Source organism: Lynx canadensis, chromosome C1, assembly GCF_007474595.2.
Source record: "Lynx canadensis isolate LIC74 chromosome C1, mLynCan4.pri.v2, whole genome shotgun sequence".
Lineage (NCBI taxonomy): Eukaryota > Metazoa > Chordata > Mammalia > Carnivora > Felidae > Lynx > Lynx canadensis.
In genome coordinates this window covers 17,192,397-17,209,530 of record NC_044310.1, presented here as the reverse complement: position 1 = coordinate 17,209,530, position 17,134 = coordinate 17,192,397, and the positions used below count along the sequence as shown (strand labels likewise).

At 52.0% G+C, this 17,134-nt stretch overlaps 1 protein-coding gene across 1 annotated transcript in view; it reads left to right on the top strand.

Annotated features, from left to right (window-relative positions):
- Nucleotides 1-499: 499 nt before the first annotated feature.
- Nucleotides 500-17,134, top strand: part of ASAP3 (ArfGAP with SH3 domain, ankyrin repeat and PH domain 3) — a 50,044-nt gene continuing 33,409 nt past the window's right edge. Inside the window, 1 exon segment of the mRNA XM_030324633.1 lies at nucleotides 500-643. Coding sequence (XP_030180493.1) covers nucleotides 515-643 — 129 coding nt within the window. The 5' untranslated portion in view covers nucleotides 500-514.

The window sequence follows — 17,134 nt, the reverse complement described above, 5'->3', positions numbered from 1 at the left end:
CAGGAACCGAGCTCTCAGGGGCTGTGAGGCCTGGGGGAGGGGCTAGGGAGCAAGGCAAGAGGCGGAGCTCTAGGGCTAATAGGCCTGGAGGCGGGGCTGTGGAGACCGGCCAGGGGCCGGGGGCGGGGCAGTGAGCCAGGGGCGGAGCTCTGGATCTAGGAGGCCTGGGGGAGGGATTGGGGAGGCTAGTGAGGGGCCGGAGTAGGGGCTGGGGAGCCCAGCGAGGGGCTAGGGCCGCGCTGTCCTGGTTAAGGTCGGTGGGGAGAGGCTGGAAGGCCGGGGGCGGAGCCGAAAGGCGGGCGGGGTGGGGAAGCTCCGGGCTCCCAGGACGCGAGGCGAACCGGCGGTGCCGGTCGGAGGCAGTCGGGGGCGGGGCGGGGCGGCGCGGAGGGGGCGGGGCGTGCGGAGGCCCCGACGGTGCTCGCGGCTGGCTGTGAGGTCGGCCCAGCGCGGTGCAGCGAGCGCCCCCCGCGCCCCGCTCCGGCAGTCCCGGCGCCCCCACCCCGCGCCCGCCATGCCCGAGCAGCTCAGCGTCGCGGAGTTCTTGGCCGTCACCGCGGAGGACCTCAGCTCCCCGGCCGGGGCCGCCGCCTTTACCGCCAAGATGCTCCGGTGCCGGGGGGCTGCACTGGCGCGGGAGGAGGTGAGGGGGCCCTGGGCGGGCGGGGTCGGGGGTCCCGGCAAGGCCTCTCCTTGACCTTCACCGGCGTGACACGCGCTTCGATGGCCCTTACCCCTCCCCGGAAACCTGACCCCTCTCTAGATCTGTGAGAATCGAGTGCATCTCAAACATCTGCGCCCTCCCCGTTGAGTCCGCGGGAGGGCCCGAGGGACCGTTTGTGGTGGTGGTGGGGGGCTTGAGTTCAACTCGATGAAGGACTTCACAGGTCAGGGTCATAACCCCAGTGCTCTTGTTGGTCGGTCCCGTCTCGTGTTTGCTCAGCGCCTCACTGCATCTGTTTGCGTTTTCATCTTTGGAGCCCCACAGATTTGTTCCCCCAGTCACTCCCCTTCTGGGAAAGAGGCCTTCCCGCCTCAGTCCTGAACTTCTCCCCGGCTGCAGGGAGGCCACCTCCTCCTGGCTGCTGGTTCTGAGATTTGGCCGGCGCTTGTGGAATGAATGCGAATGAGAAGGCGCCAGGAGCCGGGGTTCACCTTGGCCAGGCTGTTGGCAAGTTTGTAGTCTCCCCTCCCCTCCCCTCTCCTCTTTGTCTTTCCCAGCAACGCGTCCCAGGCCTTTTCTTTCGCCCTTGCAGGCTGCCCCACCCCATTCCCGTCCTTCTGGAGTTCCTTCCTCTTTCTGGACCTGCTTGCTGCACTTTCCTGGGCCTCCTCTGCAGGGACTATTCTAGGGCAGACACCCTGTGGCTTTGGGCCAAGGGAGAATAATGTAGTTTTGCAGTTCCCTTTCAGAGGATGCCCCGAACTGGATGGCATTTTGGACCTCAGCAGGGGCTCTCATCTCCCATCCTTCACCTTAAGAGTATTGAGCACCTACTGTGTGGCAGATACAAAGCTCAATAGTTCATAATACCCTGGGCCGATGTCTTGAGGAATATCTCCTCCTCCTCCTCTCCCTGGCAGGCTGAACTCCTATCCCAGAATCTGCGTGCATCTCTTTGCAGGGGTGATAGAGGATTGTGGAAAGGGCATTGATTTTGCAGGAGGCAGACCTGCAAATTCTGGCCCTGCAGTTTGCCAGTTGTGCGAGCTTGGGTATGTGACCTGATCTCTTTGAGCCTCACTTTTGGCATCTATAAAATGGGATAATAATGTTTACCTCACAGGGCTCTGGTATTACATGAGTCAGTGTGTATAAAGCATGCGTCTTGATGAATGGAATGGCTATCAGGTTAATTGATGGACCTTTTTAGACAGTGACTGGGTCCCTTTTGTCCTCATTTCTCTCGCAGAGCCTCACCTAGTGCTCTGTACCTAGTAGGGTCACAGGCTTTAATTAAGAAGCCAGTGACTTTTATGGCTTCTTTCCTTGGGCAGAACCAGTAACTTAGAATCCACTGCCTATGAATGTGGATTCTGTTTTTCTGGGAGGTTCACAGGGAAACTGTCATCTCGAGGGGAGAGACCTTCCTGAAGTTTGTCTTCACAGCTTCCGTCAAGACTTGGAAGGCTTGGGGCGCCTGGGTGGCGCAGTCGGTTAAGCGTCCGACTTCAGCCAGGTCACGATCTCGCGGTCTGTGAGTTCGAGCCCCGTGTCGGGCTCTGTGCTGACTGCTCAGAGCCTGGAGCCTGTTTCCGATTCTGTGTCTCCCTCTCTCTCTGCCCCTCCCCCGTTCATGCTCTGTCTCTCTCTGTCCCAAAAATCAATAAACGTTGAAAAAAAAAATTAAAAAAAAAAAAAGGACTTGGAAGGCTTAAGTGCCATTGGTACCCTTAGGGCTTTCACAGCTCTCCCTCCTCTCTGGGTTCTTCATTAAAATGTTAAATCTGAGCTGGAGCAGGAGAAGGGGCTGTACTATGAACCTTTCTCCAGGGACAGAAATGCCCATTTATCCCTGTGCATCTGGCCTTGCCTGGCTCGGTGTGTGTCAGCACTTGTGTGTGCTGGGCCGGAGGTCGTGGGGGGTGGGGGGGAAACTCTTGGAAGGGGTCTGGAGGCTGTAATGGGCTCTGGTCAGAGCTCAGCTTTGCCCCGGTTCAGGCCGGACAAAAATCTGGCCTCCTTTGCCTTCAGGACTTTGGTTTGATGCATACAAGCATTTTTTTGTTTGTGTGTTTTTATTATTTATTTATTTATTTATTTATTATTATTTTTTAACGATATAATTTATTGTCAAATTGGTTTCCTGCAAGCATTTGTTTTTGCAGCAGGAAGGCTGGGGCACCCAAACACAGCTTTTCTCTTCAGCATTTCGGTGTCCAAAAAGGTTAGAATCTGACCTTTGGATTGGACTCTGCTGAGGTTTCCTGTTTGATTTTGCATTCATGTTTATAGTTACATGCAGTTTGATGCGGGCATCTGCCCACCTCCACCCTCCACTCCATCCCCCCCACCATTCCACCCCTACCCCCATCCTGGGCATGACTAACCCACACCCAGGCTTGAGGTTCCCTTTGGCTGAATTAAAATGCAACAGATTCTTAAAGCAAGGCTTCCAGTCCCCGCTGGTTTCCTGGGAGTAACTGGAGACTCTTTCCTGAGACTTGCAGCCCCTTTTTTTGCAGTCCAACTAGGAAGGACCCTGGGCAGGCCACTGAAAACTGGAATGTCAGCATTGAGCAACCCTTTAAGATAGAAATCGCCTAGGAACTCTCATTGAAGTTGGGGAAACTGATGTCCAGAGAGTACAAGAGACTCGTCTAAGCTCCCATATCTAGGTAATGAAAGAATTGGCATTGGCACCCAAATATTCTAACCCCTGCTCCGATTCTATTTCCTTCTAAAGCCCAACTGCCTGTCCTCCCTATGTAACTTCTCTGAGCCTCAGTTATCCCACCCTTAAAATGGGTTAATAATCCCTCCTTGTTTACCTCTCTAGGTTGTTAAAGTTTCGTTTTGTTTTTTAACGTTCATTTCTTTTTGAGAGAGAGAGCTCGAGCAGGAGCGGGGCGGAGAGAGAGGGGGACAGAGGATCCAAAGTGAGCTCTGCGCTGACCGTAGTGAGCCCGATACAGGGCTTGAGCTCATGAACCGTTAGATCATGACCTGAGCTGAAGTCAGATGCTCAACCGACTGAGCCACCCCGGCGCCCCAAAAGTTTTTTGTTTTTAATTGTGAAACACTATACAAATGTGAGGGAGTGTTAAGACAGATGATCATTCTGTCAACCACTTTCCTGTTCGGGGGCCCTTTACAGCCATCATCTTATTGGTGGTCACAATACCACAGGTGAAAGTGGGCCCAAGAAGGTTAAGGCAGTTGTCTCGTGTCACATGGTGGGTCTGTGACTCTGAGTCTGTTCTCTGTCCGGTTCCCCGGCCATCTCTGGGCTAGGCACCAGGGACATAAAGATGCTACCCTGGTTTGCTGGCTGATTGGGGAGATGTAGCCTATCTTAGGGAGATCAGTAGGAATCCCAGGAGTCTATCCTGAATGCCCAGAGAAAGGTACAGAGAGGCCAGTGGGGTGGGGAGCGAGAGAACAGTGAGGACTGGTGTCGTCAGGGAGAGCTTCCTGGAGGAGGTGACTTCCAGATGGGTCTTGAAGGATGGAAGAACTCCATCATTCAGTGGAGAGCATAAGTGAGTGAATTTGGAGACTGGTGGAAAGAAGACATATTCAGGAACCAAGTAAACTGTTTTGACCAGTGCTGAGAACTCATGCTATATTGTGCATCTCAAACTACTAGTGAACTTATTTTTCCTATTAGATCTTGGATAAAGCAGTCTTCCGCAAATAGATCTGCCAAGACTTGTGTTTCATATGTTTATTTGAAGGTTAAGGGAGTTTCAATTGCACAAAGGACATCATTTTTATGAAGTTAAAATTTTTAATTCCAGTATAGTTAACATATAGTGTTATAAGAACATAATCATTTTTAATTAAAAAATTTAAAAAGATAACAGAAAAGGCAAAAGTCACCTCTGCCCACGCCTCACAATCCTTATACCCTCCCCGGAGGTAATTGCTGTGGAAATGTGTGTGCTTCCCAACGTACGTCCTCAGAGAAAACACATTATTGTAAGGGGATGGTGGTTACGAGGAATGTTTACCTCAATTAGTATCATGTCTTTTGTTTTGTCTTTTTTTTTGAGAGAGAGAGAGAGAGAGAGAGAGGCAGAGCGTGAGTGGGGGAGAGAGAGGGAGACACAGAATCCGAAGCAGGTTCCAAGTATCATGTCTTATATTACATAGTTTTCAGTTTTATTGGAGTCAGATCTGTCTTTTCCTTTGTGACTTTTGCTTTTTTGGAATCTTGTTCTAGAAAGAACATTGCTGATTTTTTTTTCTTTTAAATTTTGTTTTCATTTTATTTATTTGAGAGAGTGAGAGGATGGGGCAGGGGAGAGAGAGAGAGAGAGAGAGAGAGAGAGAGAGAGAGAGAGAGAAAGAAAGAAAGAAAGAGAGAGAGAGTCTTAAGCAGGCTCCATGATCAGTGCAGAGCCCGAAGCAGGGCTCGATCCCACGACCCTGGGATCATGACCTGAGCTGAAACCAAGTTGTACACTCAACCGACTGAGCCACCCAGGGGCCCCCTCATTGCTGATTCTTAATACCCTTGTGACTTTTACATGGTGCTCCATCACGTGTCTTTATTTGTTTGACAAAAAGCAATTAAAATTATGCAATCTTAGCGATTGTTTGTTTGCAGGAAACATAAGGCCTCTCAAGCTGTTTCTGTTGAAGGGAAATTTGTTTTAAGGACTCAGAGGTGCCTCATGGGACTGAAGAGGTATCAGTAAACGTGGACCTCGCCAGGGCCTCACTGGAGGCCGGGAAGCTGTCAGAACATCATTTTGGTTCTCTTGGCTCTCTTTCTTTCTGCACATGAACACTGCTTTTGCTCACTTGTCATCACACAGGCCCCGAAGGGTATCACACAGTCTTCTGGGGAAGACAGGTGACTTCAGCCCCCACACCCATGTGACCTCAGTGGTCTAGCCTCTGAAGGTGACCAAGCCAGTCTTGTGTCCCACTTCCCCGTTCCTGGTGGAGAGCTTGACGGCCCAGCTCAGCTTCTGGATTGGTTCTAGAAGTGGGTTTCCACCCCTGGTTTCATCAGCAGAGGTCATGGAAAGATAGACTGAGGCAGTGTATGCGTGTCTACAGAGACTTGTACTGCGGAAGGAACACTTCTCAGAGAAGAGGGGCAGAGCCTGGAGAGTCCCCACCCCCCATGTATCCATGGCAATGGTGCTTCGTTTGGCACAATCGAAGATCCAGGGAGAGGCACTGTGCTCATCTTGTTTTCTGCCTACTTGGTTATCCAGGGGCAGATGAACCCCAGTTTGGAAAGCTCAGGGTTAGTGGACTTAAAAAGACAGAGGGCTAAAGGGTGTAGCATGACTCAGAAGGCCGTGAAGGCCAGTTCGTCACTTGGGCTTTTTGTTGGACAGTGGCGACCAATGGACCCAATCATGTTGTCCAGGGAATGGATGAGGCCAGCCCTGCTGAGGGACACAGTGGCCAGTGAAGTACCTGGGGACTGCTCCATCGCGGGCCCCGTATTAGGCACTGGGTAGACACATTGCTTATGAAAAGAGATGTAGGTCTTTGCCCTGTTGAGCTTACGGTCTTCTGGGGAAGACAGGTAGTCAACGGATTAACAAACAAATAAATAATTGCACATTGTGATAAGTGGCATGATGGCTCATCCTCCTGGTCAAGGCCTTCCTCGAGGTTTGGTCCGAGGTCCTAGCCCCTCCCTAGCCCATCTCATCCACATCCACGGCTTCAGTCCTCTCTCATCTTTAGGCGACTCACACATCTGTATATCCAGCCCAGACCCTCATGTTCGGGTGCCCACTGGGCTGTTTCGCTTAGACATCTCAGTGTGTCCAAAACCACACTCGTGACTTTCCCCTCAGGCTGGCCCTTCCGGTATCCCCTCCTCTGTGAGTGGTACCTCCCTCTATTCTGTTACGCCGGCCAGAAACCTTGTACCTCCACATACATCCTTCATCACCAAGGATCACAAGTTCCATAAGCATCTCTGGAGCCCACCCACCTCCCTACATCCCCACCCTAGTCCAGACCACCGCGTGCTGCAGTGGCCTCCTAATTTGTTTCTCTGCTTTTATTCAAGCTCAATTCTCCTGATAGCACTGGATCTCTCTCCTTTGCAGCACACCTCATAGGTATATTTTGTATTTATTTGTATAATCATTTATTAAAGTCTAGTTTCTTGGGGCGCCTGGGTGGCTCAGTTGGTTAAGTGTCCAACTCTGATCTCGGCTCAGGTCATGATCTCACGGTTTCATGAGTTCAAGCCCCACATCAGGCTCTGTGCTGACAGCGTGGAGCCTGCTTGGGGTTCTCTCTCTCCCTCGCTCTCTGCCCCTCCCCCACTCACACTGTCTCTCTCTCTCTCTCTCAAAATAAACAAATAAACATTAAATTTTTTTAATAAAAAAATAAAATCTGGTTTCTCACTAGATTTTGACTTCCATGAGAATAGAATCTAATCTCACCACTATACCCCTAGGATTTACCATAACACCATAGTAGGTGCTCAGAAAATATTGGTTGGCTAACAAATAAGTCAAAGAAGAAAACTAAAAAGGAGCATTAATAGAGAATTGTGGTGTGAGGGTGCTCCAGATGGAGGGAAGAGCTTAAGCAAAGGCCCTGAGGCAGGAAGGAACCTAAAGTATCTGTGACACTGAAGGAGGTCAGAGGGTAGAAGCATAGCGATGGGCAGATGGGAAGGGCAAGACCAGATGGGTCTGGGAAGGCAGGCAGGGGCTAGATCATACTCAAGCTTGTAGGCCCTGATAGCAAGTGTGGATTTTATCTCTTTTGCAGGCCAGCAGCATGATCCAATTTCTGTTCTAGAAAGATCATATCAGCTGCTGTGTAGACTAGACTGGAGGGAGCAGGGGAAGACCCAAGGAGGCTGTTGCGGCTGTTTGGGGAAGAGATGACGGCGGTGTGGATAGTGTCACGATTGGTGGAGGAAAAAAGTGGACAGATTTTAGAAGTATTTTATAAGTAGTAACACCAAGATTTGCGGATAGAGTGCGTGTAGGGGGTGGTCAAGAAAGGTTCCCGGGGTGCCTGGGTGGCTCAGTCAGTTGAGCATCTGGCTTCGGCTCAGGGCATGATCTCACGGTTCGTGAGTTCGAGCCCCACAATGGGCTCTGTGCTGACAGCTCAGAGCCTGGAACCTGCTTCAGATTCTGTGTGTCTCTCTCTCTCTGACCCTCCCCTGCTCGCGCGCTCTCTCTCTCTCTCTCTCAAAAATGAATAAACATTAAGAAAAATAGAAAAAAAATAATAAAAAAAGAAAGGTTCCCAGATTCCCAATGGAAGAGTGCCATTTACTTTTTCCTAGGAAGGGGAGCTCTGGGAGAGAAACTGTTTTGGGGGGAAAGTCAGGAATTCTGTTTGTACATCTTACAGGTCTTTGAGACATCCAAGTGGAGATGTCAAGAAGGCGTTTTAGATATACGAGTTTGGAGATGAAAGGAGTGGGCTGGAGATACACACTGGAGATTGTCAGGGTTGAGAGAGCGAGTTTCAAGCTTGCATCTATGTGAGAATCACCCGATACCATTCCCAGAGGGTCCAATTCAGTAGCTGTGTCTTTCTTAGGCTTCTTATTACAAGTAACAGAAACCAACCTGAGCTGATTCACATAAAAAAGGAGTTCCCTGAAAGGGAATGCTCAGTAGTTTGCAGAATTTCTGGGAAGCTGGAGAACTGGGGTGAGGCGGCAGGCAGGATCTCCGCCAAAATCATTCCAATGAGCCAGTTTGGCGAGGACACTGTGGCCATGCGCTAAGTGCCACAGCTTGTTACTGCCACTGTCCCTGGAGACGGGGCTCCTTTGTTGCTGTTGCCACCAGCATAAGCGCGGATCTTCCACTCTCTCCTCCTGATTGGGATCCCAGTGCCTGCTTGGCCAAGACTAACTCATACACCTGTACCCTAGCTGCAAGGGAGTCTGGAAAAGCAAGAATTTCATCCGGTCAGCTTTTGTAGGACGCAAGCTCTACCAAGACTTGCACAGCAAGTCGTTTTTTAGGTGGAGGAAGGAAATTCAGATGCCTCACTGGCAAAAACCTGGCAAATGCCCTCGGCAGGTTTGCCAAGCACGCAGGAGGGTGCCTGGGAATCTGCATTTTAACCAGCACCCCAGGAGATGCTCGCACAGGCAGTCCACGGACCACATATGCGTACGTTACATTCGCTGGTGTTTAAAGCTGAGCCGTGGATAAAGTCACCCACGGAGAGGGATGAAGAGGGCCCAGGTCCAAGCTCTGGGGAGCTCTAAGGCCCAGAGATTGGGAGGGGAAGAGTAGTTAACAAAGGGGGCTGAAAAGGAACTGCCAATGGGGAAGGAGGGGACTCCGGGCCCCAGAAGCCAGGAAAGGACGATTTCAAGGAGGGACCAATGCTCAGCTCAGTCAGACGCTGCCTAGATGTCCAGAGGCAAAATAAGAAAATGGCAGATGCAACCCAAGGTTAGCAACACCGAGGTTGTTGATGAACAGGTTCCAAACAGGATCAGTGCTGTTTTCACCTCGACGCTGGCGTGGACTGATTTGAGGAGGGGGCAGATGAGAAGTTCTCCTGAGCTGGGCAACAGAGCCATGGGATGATGGCTAGGGACCTGCGTCCAGAGGGTCTTTCAGGATGGGCTTGGAACCCAACCTCTTGGTTGAACCCCACCTGAGCCCAACCTCTTTCTGTATCTGCCTCTGCACAAGAGCAGAAGGTCTTTCCCGGGGTGTCAGCCTCACGCCCAGCTTTGTGGAGTCTCCTCCCCTCTCTAAATTTCGGTCTTCAGTGTTCACTTCCTTGCCTGGTGTTCAGCTGTTTTTGGCCACTGAGGTGACACAAGTAGGTTTGAGGACAGAAACTGGAACCGCAGATCATGGCAGAAGGAAAATGCTTTCCCCGAAGGCAACTTGGTAGTCTAGACCTCAGACAGGCATTGTTGCTAGAAGATCCTTTTTTTTTCCTTAACTTTTTAAACGCTTATTTATTTTTGAGAGAGAGAGAGCATGTGTGTGCAAGCGGGGGAAGGGCAGAGAAGGAGACAGAGGATTCGAAATGGGCTCCACGCCAGCAGCAGAGAGCCCAATGTAGGGCTCGAACACATGGAACCACAAGATCATGACCTGAGCTGGAGTCGGACGCATAACCAACTAAGCCACTCAGGTGCCTGGCTAGAAAATCCTTTTGATGGGCCTAGTGCCTGGGCTCAGAGCACCTGAGGCAGTGAGGCCCGTGCAGGCACAGTGAATGCCCCAGACTCAGAGGCAGGGCCCTGGGCTCCCTCTACCATGGGAACACTGTGCCTGGGCCTCGCTGGGGTCAGGGACGGGGCCTCACGGTGGAGGGTATAGGAGGCTGAGCTGGGAACAGCCGCTAAAGGTTCTCTAACTCAGCTGGCTTTTGACCTTAACTGAGCTTTTAAGAACTTTGGATGCTGTAGCCTCTACCCAGATGTACTTTTTTTTTTAAATTTTTTAACGTTTATTTATTTTTGAGACAGAGACAGAGCATGAACGGGGGAGGGTCAGAGAGAGAGGGAGACACAGAATCGGAAACAGGCTCCAGGCTCTGAGCTGTCAGCACAGAGCCCGACGCGGGGCTCGAACTCACGGACTGCGAGATCATGACCTGAGCCGAAGTCGGCCGCTTAACCGACTGAGCCACCCAGGCGCCCCTCTACCCAGATGTATTTTATGAAAATCTCCTCCCGGGGGGTGGGGCCTGGGCAAGTGAGCAGTTCAGAAATTCCCCGGGAGACTGATGAGCAGTGGGCAAAAACTGTTGTGGTAAGCTGTGACCTGCCTACTTAAGGTTATTGAACTTATCCAACACCTGCTGTGAGCACAGGCGGGATGGCAGGTTCTAGGGGCATGGAGATGACAAGACAAGGGCCCCGTCTGGAAAGGAGAAGGACTTACACCCATGAAAGGATGACTGACAACCCACGGCATACAGAGATGTGGCTGAGGTCTATGGAGAGAGTCCAGTGACTGAGGTCAGACAATCCTGGGTTTGAATTCCTGTTGGTTGTGTGACCTCAGGCAAATGAATTAACCTTTCTGAATCTCAGTTTCCCCCTCTGTAAATCATGCATGATAATAACTATCTTGTGGGGTTCTTTGAGGAGATTACATATAAAGCATCTAGCATATCCCGGGCACATAACAGATGCTTAACATTTGAAAATTCTCTTTTACTAAAAACACAATATCACCTGCACATGGGATAGCTAAGGAGATCAGGAACCACGCGGAGAAAATGGGATCATAGCAACAGGGGTGAAGCCATTACTATGAGAGAGTGTTAAAATTGTCTGTGCTGTCCTGGCACCAGGATAAAAAGAGGAATCTCACATCCCCCGCAGGTGTCCAGGAGTAAAGAGCTGAGCCCAGTTCTGGACAAGGCAGGTTCTCCCCTTAGCTCTGCCCTTTGCTGTCTCCCATCCATTCATTTCATCATGAAATGTTTATCGAGAGCCTACCTGAGTCTCAGTCCTAACTGTACATTACAACCTGGGTTGCTTTTAGGTAGATTTTTTTTTTAAATCTTTTTTTTTTTTTTAATTTTTTTTTTAACGTTTATTTATTTTTGAGACAGAGAGAGACAGGGCATGAACGGGGGAGGGTCAGAGAGAGAGGGAGACACAGAATCTGAAACAGGCTCCAGGCTCCGAGCCATCAGCACAGAGCCCGACGCGGGGCTTGAACTCACGGACCTCGAGATCATGACCTGAGCCGAAGTCGGACGCTTAACCGACTGAGCCACCCAGGCGCCCCTTAAATCTTTTGTTTTTAATTTTTTTTTAACATTTATTTATTTTTGAGAGAGAGAGAGGCAGAGCATGAGCAGCGGAGGGGGAGAGAGAGATACACACAGAATCCGAAACAGGCTCCAGGCTCCGAGCTGTTTGTCAGCACAGAGCCCGACGCGGGGCTCGAACCCACGAACCGCGAGCCCATGACCTGAGCCGAAGTCGGACGCTCAACCGACTGAGCCACCCAGTCGCTCCTAGGTAGATTTCTTGAAGTCGAGATGAAATTCACCATATGAACCATTTTAAAGCACTTAGGTTGGGACACCTGGGTGGCTCGGTTGGTTAAGTATCTGACTTCGGCTCGGGTCATGATCTCGAGGTTTGTTGAGTTCAGGCTCTCTGCTGTCAGCACAGAGTCCACTTCGGATCCTCTCTCGCTCTCTGCTCCTCCCTTACTCGTGCTCTCTCTCTATATATATATCAGTGGAATCCTACAACATATGGCCCCGTGTCTGGCTTCTTTCAGCGTAATGTTTGCAAGGTTCTTCTGTGTCATCTGGGTTGCTTTAAAAGTTATGGAAATAGAAACAGACACCAGGCAGTGCTATAAGCATTTCCCGTGTATAATTTGTGTAATCCCCGTAAGGAAACAAAGGCACAGGGAGGAAATAGCTTAGTAAACAGGATTGCCAAATAACATACAGGATCCCCGCGCAATATCTGGGACACACTTATGCTAAAAAGTTATTCACTGATTATCTGAAATTCAAATATAACTGCATGTCCTGTATGTTTGCTGAGTCTGGTAACTCTACTAGCAGTAAGTGGCAAAGCCAGGATTTGGGCTTGGCACTTGGGAGTGCTTGACCTCTTACTCCACGGGTCATGCCTGACTCTGATTTAACAGTTCTGAAGTGAGGCTCTGGTACCCTTCTTTTGTTTTAGGTTTATTTATTTTGAGAGAGAGAGAGAGAGAGCAGGGGAGGGGCAGAGAGAGAGAGAGGGAGAAGAGAATCCCAAGCAGGCTTCTGCTGTCAGCACAGAGCCTGATGCGGGGCTCGAACCTACCAACTGTGAGATCGAGAGCTGAGCTGAAATCAGAAGCCGGATGCTTAACGGACTGAGCTGCCCAGGCGCCCCTCCTGAGCTGCAGGAGTCTCCCCTGGCCAGCCTGGGGATTTGGGTCACAGGGCCCAAGAGCACAGAGAAGGTGTTCGCTGGGTCAGGATAGCTACCCTGCAGCCCTCCCTATATGCAGGGTGCTGGGCTAGGTGCTGGAATGCCTGACTGCATTCAATCCTGTGAAATAGATGCTGTTCTTATCCCATTTGACAGATGGAGAAATAGAGGCTCTGAGAAACTAAGTCACTTGCTCTAGGTCACACAGCTAAGACTACTGGAAACACAATTTGGACCTCAGAACAGTGTGCTGTAAAAGCTGGAGTCCTTAACCCCTGCTGCTTTTTTTGCATTCCCATAGGGCCTTGCTAATAGTCACTCATTCACTCATTCATTCTTTCCACAAACGTTTGTTGCTACTCATGTGCCGGGTCTTGTGCTGGGTGCTGTGGGCAGATGTAAAGGCAGATGAGCCAGTCCCTGCCCTTTTATAGAGTTTTGAGCCCCATAGGGAAGTCAGATGTGCGTGGTACGTAAGGGCCATGAATGTCCTGATAAACACGTGTAGTGGGCATAGGCAGGAGGGATGCGTTCTGGAAGGGCCGGTTCTGTTGAGGTAGGGAGGTGGTGAACTGTAAGTGGAGTCAGGAAGGACTAAGTGTTTACTCAATAGAATGGATTGGGGGTGGGGGACTCTCCAGGCGGCTGGAACAGCATGAGCAGAGGCCTGGCGGCTGGGAACAGCCTGGCGTGTTGAGGACAGTGCAGAGCTGGGTAGGACTGGGGTTTACGGGATTAGTGACGGACATCCAGTCGGGCACAGGGAGGGATTCATCCAGGCCAGTAAGGGAACCCAGAAAATGGGAGGCAGGGGACCCTCTCCTCCTCTATCCAGGAGGGCAGGCCAGGCTGTCCGCAGAGTTGGGTGGAATTCAGGGCTTGGAGCCAGGAGCCAGACGGGAATCTAAGGCGGTCGGTCCGGCAGAGTTCTTGATCTCTTAGCTCATCACTGCCGAGCAGTCTCCCGAGGAAAATCCCAGCCAGGAAACTTGGGGTTTTCAGGGGCCTCAGCTTACGTCGAGGGTGCGGCTCCCTTCCTGCAGCCCCCCCTCCCCACTTCCCAACACCCTGCAAGGGGCAGCCAGTGAGGCCTAGCAGCTTCCCTGGCTGGGGAGACATCTGCAGGGGCCCAATTGAGGGGGCCCACGGCTGGTCATGGGCTCCAGCAGCGCAGGAAGGAAAACAGCAAGAGGCCGAGGGACCCTGAAATAATAAATGTCAGAGCTGGCAGGAGCCTTCCGCATCCCGCCCAACCCCTTCATTCCAGACTCCAGATGAGAGTTGAGGAGTCAGCCTGGGAGGAAAGGAGACTGAACAAGGTCACACCAGGGGCAGGGGTAGACCGGGGGCTGGCCCCAGACTTTGCAGCTTAGCCAGTGCAGGAGCGCAGGCAGGCAGGGCTGGGGCCCCTCCACATGGGTGATGCAGGGGGAAGCTGGGAAGAGCCCTGCCCTGCTCTCTGGCACCTCCTTCTGACTGCCCCCCCCCACCCCCGCCCCGCCACCGACTCTTGGGCCCTGGGGGGCGGCGGCCTTGCCTATCCAGATGAAAACCATTTGGAGATGTGCTCTTGCTGGTGGCTGAGGTTGGAGCGGCCTCGCGAGGTACGATTAACAGGACTCTGAGTCCCAGAGCACTGACCTGGAAGGGGATTTAGCAGCCGTGTCCACCGGCTGTAAGGTGTACAGATGGGGAGACTGAGGCACAAGAGGAAGAAACTTGCTCAGAGGGGCTAGTGGCAGAGGCAGACCTAAAATTCAGTCCCTCTGCCTTCCCTCGGCATGTTTCTGTATCGCCTCTCAAGATGCCTGGCATCCACCATTAGACAAAATATGGCCACAGTACTCCTTACAGAGAGAACAGGTTCCGCCAGCTGGGACTTCCCTCGTGGTTGGCTGTAGTGTGGGATGGTGGGAGAAGGTTCTGGAAGCTAAAGGCTCTACGCTTCCTAGAGCTACCTACGTGACCTTGAGCCAGCTGACCAACCTACCCCAGCCTCTGTTGCCTCATCTGTAAAATGGGAAGGATAATAGCTACCTCACAGTGTTGCTGGGAGGGATACATGAGGTTAAAAATAAAGTGTGTGCCCCAAAGTGCTCACTCAGTAAGCAGGGGGGTGGTTGGATTCATGTTAATAAGTAGACTCATTCTGGCACCTTGGAATCCAAGTCCTTCCCGTTGTGTGATCTGCTTTGCGCTGGGTCAGGCCGTGTTCCCCATCACCCTGTCGTGCCTGGGGGACGCGTCTGTACCCCTTTCTTGCACTTGGGCACGGGTCTGCAGCCAAGTCCTAGAGCTGATCTTTCTACCGTGAGAATGTACCAAGTCCCTCCTCTCTTGTCCAGAGCCCTGCAGGCGCTCCCCATTACTTGTGGGATAAAACCAAGGGCTTTGGTTAAAAGTTCGGACTCTGGAGGCGCCTGGGTGGCTCATTCGGTTGAGCGCCCGACTTCGGCTCAGGTCATGATCTCGCCGTTTGTGAGTTCGAGCCCCAGGTCGGGCTCTGTGCCGACAGCTCAGAGCCTGGAGCCCGCTTCGGATTCCGTGTCTCCCTCTCTCTCTGCCCCTCCCCGGCTCGCTCTGTGTCTCTCTCTCAAAAATGAATAAACGTTAAAAAAAAAAAGTTTGGACTCTGGAGCCTGACGCCCTTGGTGTACGTCTGGGTTCCTCTACTCACTAGTTGTGCGAGCCTGGGCAAAAGCGAGAACTTCCCGGGGCCTCACTTTTTCCTCATCCGTAAAACCTCCTGGGTTGTTGAGAGGATTACGTGAACTGGTACAAAGTATGTCATGTAGTAGATCGTGCAACTCGTGAGCTCGGGGTCGTGAGTTTGAACCCCACGCTGGGGGTAGAGATTACTTAGTAAATAAAGTTAAAAAAAAAAACCCAAAGTCTGTCACAACAAGCCTGGCGTCCAGTAGTGATAGGAGCATCTGCTCAACTCTCACTGCAAGCGTGGCCTCCCAGTGGGTCACTCTGGGCCCTGCTCGGCCCTGGGCCTCACTGCTCACCACATCCCGGCCTGGTAAGTGCTGCTTCGCGAAGCTCCTGGCTGGTCCCCGAATGTGGGAAGCGTGCCTTCCAGGGACTTTGCCAGGTACCTCCCGTCTGTTAGAATCGTCTTCCCCCTGCCTCTCTTTGTTCCACTGACGTCCCCTGGTTTTCGAGGCCCTGGTGAAGCATCACTTCATCTCAGTGTAGGGTGGCTGTGGCCGCTCCGTTCTGTGTCCCCACACGGACTCCTCTTCTGCTCTGCGTTCGCCAAGCGCCTCTTGAGCTGTTAGCGATCGTGGCGTATCTCCCGCGCCGGGGACCTCGAGGGCAGGGCCTGAGCTGATGTCCCTCTCTCCCCAGCACCCACGCAGGGCTTTGGGTACAGGCAGGTAGGTGCTCGGTGTGTGCGAACGAGCTCCTTCTATGTGCCAGTGACCGTGAGAGACCTCATCGCAGCTGCTCCCTCTGCCCCGCTGGGTGGAGAGGGCGGGTTTGTAGATTTGAGCGCCCAGAGCGTGGAGCTGAGCGGGGCTTGCCCCGAGGTGGGGACGCTGCAAATACTTCTCAACCCCACCCTTTCCCTTCCTTGCAGACCACCCAGGAAGGGCCCAGTGGGGCTCCCCTCCTTTCTCTGGATCTGGTGGTTGGGCAGGTGGATGAGAAAAAGCAAACCATCAGCGCCTGACATGAAGAGGACCGCTCACGTTTGCATGGGCTATAAACTTCCCCAGTCTTTATGACTCCATTCTCAGTGGGAGGGGACTGAAGCAGCAGTGACTGTCGTTCCCGCTTTGCAGGTGGAGAGCCTACTCCCGAAGACGCTGGGGACTTGCTCAGGGTCTCGGAGAGGGTGAGAAATTGGGTCTGGAATAGAACCCAGGCCTCCTCCCTTCACATCATGCGCTTTTTCCACTGTGTGCCCTTTTGTAATCAGGCCATGGAGTGTGGAGGCTGCCTCGAGCCAGAAGGTCAGCCTTTACCCCTTCCTGCCTGCCTCTCAAAGACCCTTCTGCCTGATCCTTGCCCTCCATTGGCCCTGGGCCCCAGGCCCCTGGCCTCCCTCAGGCCAACGTCTCCAAACCCACTCTCGCATCCCATCCCCCTTGTCGAAAGCTATGCCCAGACAGCTGTCCATTGAAAGGGGTCACTTCTGCGCACCTAGGGTGTCAAAGGCTAGTTTCAGTAACTTAGTGCAGTGGTCCCCTACCTTTCTGAATATAAGAACCCCTTGTCTTTTTTTTTTTAATGGTTATTTGCTTATTTTGAGAGAGAGAGAGGGAGAGAGAGAGAGCGCGTGTGCACGCTCAGGAAAGCACGGGAGGGGCAGAGAAAGATGGAGAGAGAGAATCCCAAGCAGGCTCAGCGCTGTCTGTGCAGAGTCTGATGTGGGGCTTGAACTCACGAACCCTAAGATCATAGACTGAGCCATTCAGGCGCCTCGAACCCCTTGTCTTCTTGTATTAACTCAGCACTGTAGAAATCTTCAAACATACCCAAAAGTAGACTCACCCAGTTTCAACAGCTATGAATATTTTGCCGATCTTGTTTTTTCATCTACTAGCTCTCACTTTTTCCTGATTATG